Source organism: Vicia villosa, linkage group LG5, assembly GCF_029867415.1.
Source record: "Vicia villosa cultivar HV-30 ecotype Madison, WI linkage group LG5, Vvil1.0, whole genome shotgun sequence".
Lineage (NCBI taxonomy): Eukaryota > Viridiplantae > Streptophyta > Magnoliopsida > Fabales > Fabaceae > Vicia > Vicia villosa.
Window position 1 is genome coordinate 8,428,537 of NC_081184.1, and position 2,913 is coordinate 8,431,449.

Consider the following 2,913-nt stretch of genomic DNA (forward strand, 5'->3'; position numbering starts at 1 on the left):
TTCAATAAATTTAAAATGTGACCGATAAAAAAAATAAACGACATATTTATAGAAGATAATAATATTATATTAAAATTAATATTATTTAACTCATCATTAAAAACGAGATTTATAATATGAGTGGTTCACTCTTTATAAATTTTTCTCATTATATATAACTAATTTGAGACTTAAATTTTTTTAATATATAATATATAATGTATATAATATAAATGGGCTAAGATTAATTTCAAAATAAAATATATTAATTTAAAAATATAATATAAAAATTGTGTAAAAAGTATTATCATTGTTAGCAAATTCCATAACTATTTTTCTTTTTTATTAATAAATATATTATCTGCTTATAAAAAAAAAAATCCTTAAACCAAAAAAAAAAACCTCTCACCTCTCATAAAAGAAAAATATGAACACTAATTAATTTATAAAAAATGCTCACCCCATTATTTAGTACAATAATCATCTTCCTACTACCACCATCTCCACTTGCTTACTTTTAAACATAAAAAAAAACTCCATAAGATAAGGTTCTAATTAAAATTCTATATATGGCTCTCTCTTTATATCTAAATATTCTAGAAGTTAAACCATAATAGCAAAAAAAAAAACACATTTAGTTAAACTTTGATTTTTATGAATATAAACATATACACAATAAATAAACCTTAACATTAAAATCAATGCTCTATTTTAAACTCTTTTAGTGAAATGAATTCAAGAAACAAAAAATAAACTAGGAAAACTTGGTCTTATATTATACCAACTCATACATAATAATCACAATATACACAATACTTAATCAACAATATTATATATTATAAATATAAAAAAAAAAAAAAAACCTAAAAAAGAAAATGAAGAATTATGAACAACACTTGTAAAGATCGTTGTTGTTTTGTTGAGTAATATTCTCAGCGGTTTGTGCGAGTGACTGAAGATTACACCGAACAATTGTGTCAACAAACACACGAGTGTCTTCTTTTGTATTCCCCGGAGGAATATCCACCACGTAGGACTCAACAACCACCGTGCCGGAGCTCTCACCTTCGCCGGAGGAATGAAGTGTAGTAACGGACCGGTAGTTAGCAAGCCTATGATCTCCACCAACAACGCTAAAACTGATGACATGTTGATCCTCGTTGAGGATTTCAAGGCGTTCGGTGCTGCGGGCGGCAGGGAGGCCGGATATAAGATTGACCTCCCTGAGAGTGCCCACATCACCGTCGCCGTTGATTAGATTACAGCTTTTGATGAAGTTCTTGTAGGCTTGTGGTTTGTCGAAGCGGCGAACCACGGACCAAACGGAGGTGATGGAGGCGGTTGTTTCCTGGACGACCGCCGAGCATAGTTGGTTGGAGGTTATGGGATGTGTGTGGTAGTGTGATATGGTATTAGGGATGGTGGTGACAGGGTTGACGAAGAGCGTGGTGTTGGTGTTTTCGCCGGGGAGGTGATCATGGTGGTTGGTGACGGTTGGAGTGGTGGTGTGGTTGATTCTATGGAGGAGGATAGAAGATTTTGGTGGATTTGGAGGCATTTTTTTTTTATACTATGGATGGAAACAATTTAAAGAAAAGAAGTTGTAATAGAATTTGATGGATCTTGTTAGTTTGAGTGGTGTTTGTGTTGAATATTAAAGGTTTTGAAGAAAGATGAAGATGAAAGAAAAGATGATTTTTTTTCTTGAAGAGGGGTTTGGGTATGTTATGTGGTTAGGGTTATATAGTAATAACTTGAAGGTTGGTCAAGTTGAGGTATTTTAAACTTTGTGTGGCTTTGAGGGGGAGAGAGAGGTATTAAATGAAATTCATGTTGGGTGGTATATTAAAATGGAGACCAAGTTGGCCGACATCAATTTGCCAAATTGGGGTTTTGTATATTTTTTGAGATTTGGTAAACCATGTAGGGTTTTGTTTTGTGCATATAAAATGATGAGTTGATTAAATTCTATTGCTTGTGGAATCAAAAGACTTATTTAATTACAATTTGTCTCTTTGTTTATTTCAATTTCTAGTCATTAAATGAAATGTTTATGGGTGATTTTTTCTTTCAATTTTAATTAAATGTGTTTATTTATAAATTAATATAAATAATTTAAGTTTATGGTGTGTTTTTATGGCTCAAAGACACAGAAGCCTAATAATGTTATGAAGCAACGTTAAGCGAAGAGCAGGTGGATCCCTTCTGCCTTTGAACAAACAAGTTTTCTTGTAAGCGTCATTATACCGTCCAGATTGATCTAACGACTAATAACATAGTGAGGCTCGTCATTTGCGTTCGGCTGTTGATCAACTCTCTTATTTAAAGAAGAAGGCGTCTCATTCTTAAGTATTCAAATTTTTCACCATTCAAACTTTATTTCTCACTCTCTTACTGACTTGAGCGTTGAAGTGCTAACTCTGCAGGTCAATCCCCTCTAAACCGCATCGGAAACAACGAACCACCACAATAGAGTGTGAATCCACATTTTCCAATCATCTAGTTTAAGAGAATAACATTGGCCCTGTCTATAAGAATCGACTTCCGATTCTTGTAATTTTGCAAGACCTAACTTTGCTCGATTCAACCAAATCTATTATGATAGAAAGACAAATCTCCTTCAATCAAAATACAAGTCTCCATTTCTTGATCAATACCATTAGATTTAGATTCAACCTCCATGCCTCCACATCCATCAACAATGGTGGCCATCAAAGCTTCTCAATTTGTCATCCAAACACAAGCCTCAACAGCCGTTGAAACAGCCAGGAATCATTTGCCTCCTCCTTAAGGGACAAACGATCAAGTCGTAACAAGTGTTACATCCATTCCTCCACCGCAGATTTTTGTCCAACCTAGGGCACATCAACCTAGGCAAACTTTCATTTAGACCTCTACTACCTCCTATAAAATTTGGACGAGAAGAGCTCCCTG

General features: G+C 33.8%; 1 protein-coding gene across 1 annotated transcript; it reads right to left on the minus strand.

Moving 5' to 3' along the window:
- Positions 1-668: 668 nt before the first annotated feature.
- On the minus strand, positions 669-1,836 carry LOC131606227 (abscisic acid receptor PYL4-like). The gene has a single exon (XM_058878490.1). It carries the CDS (start codon positions 1,535-1,537, stop codon positions 863-865), a length of 675 nt encoding a protein of 224 aa, XP_058734473.1. The 5' UTR covers positions 1,538-1,836; the 3' UTR covers positions 669-862.
- Between the last annotated feature and the right edge of the window lie 1,077 nt (positions 1,837-2,913).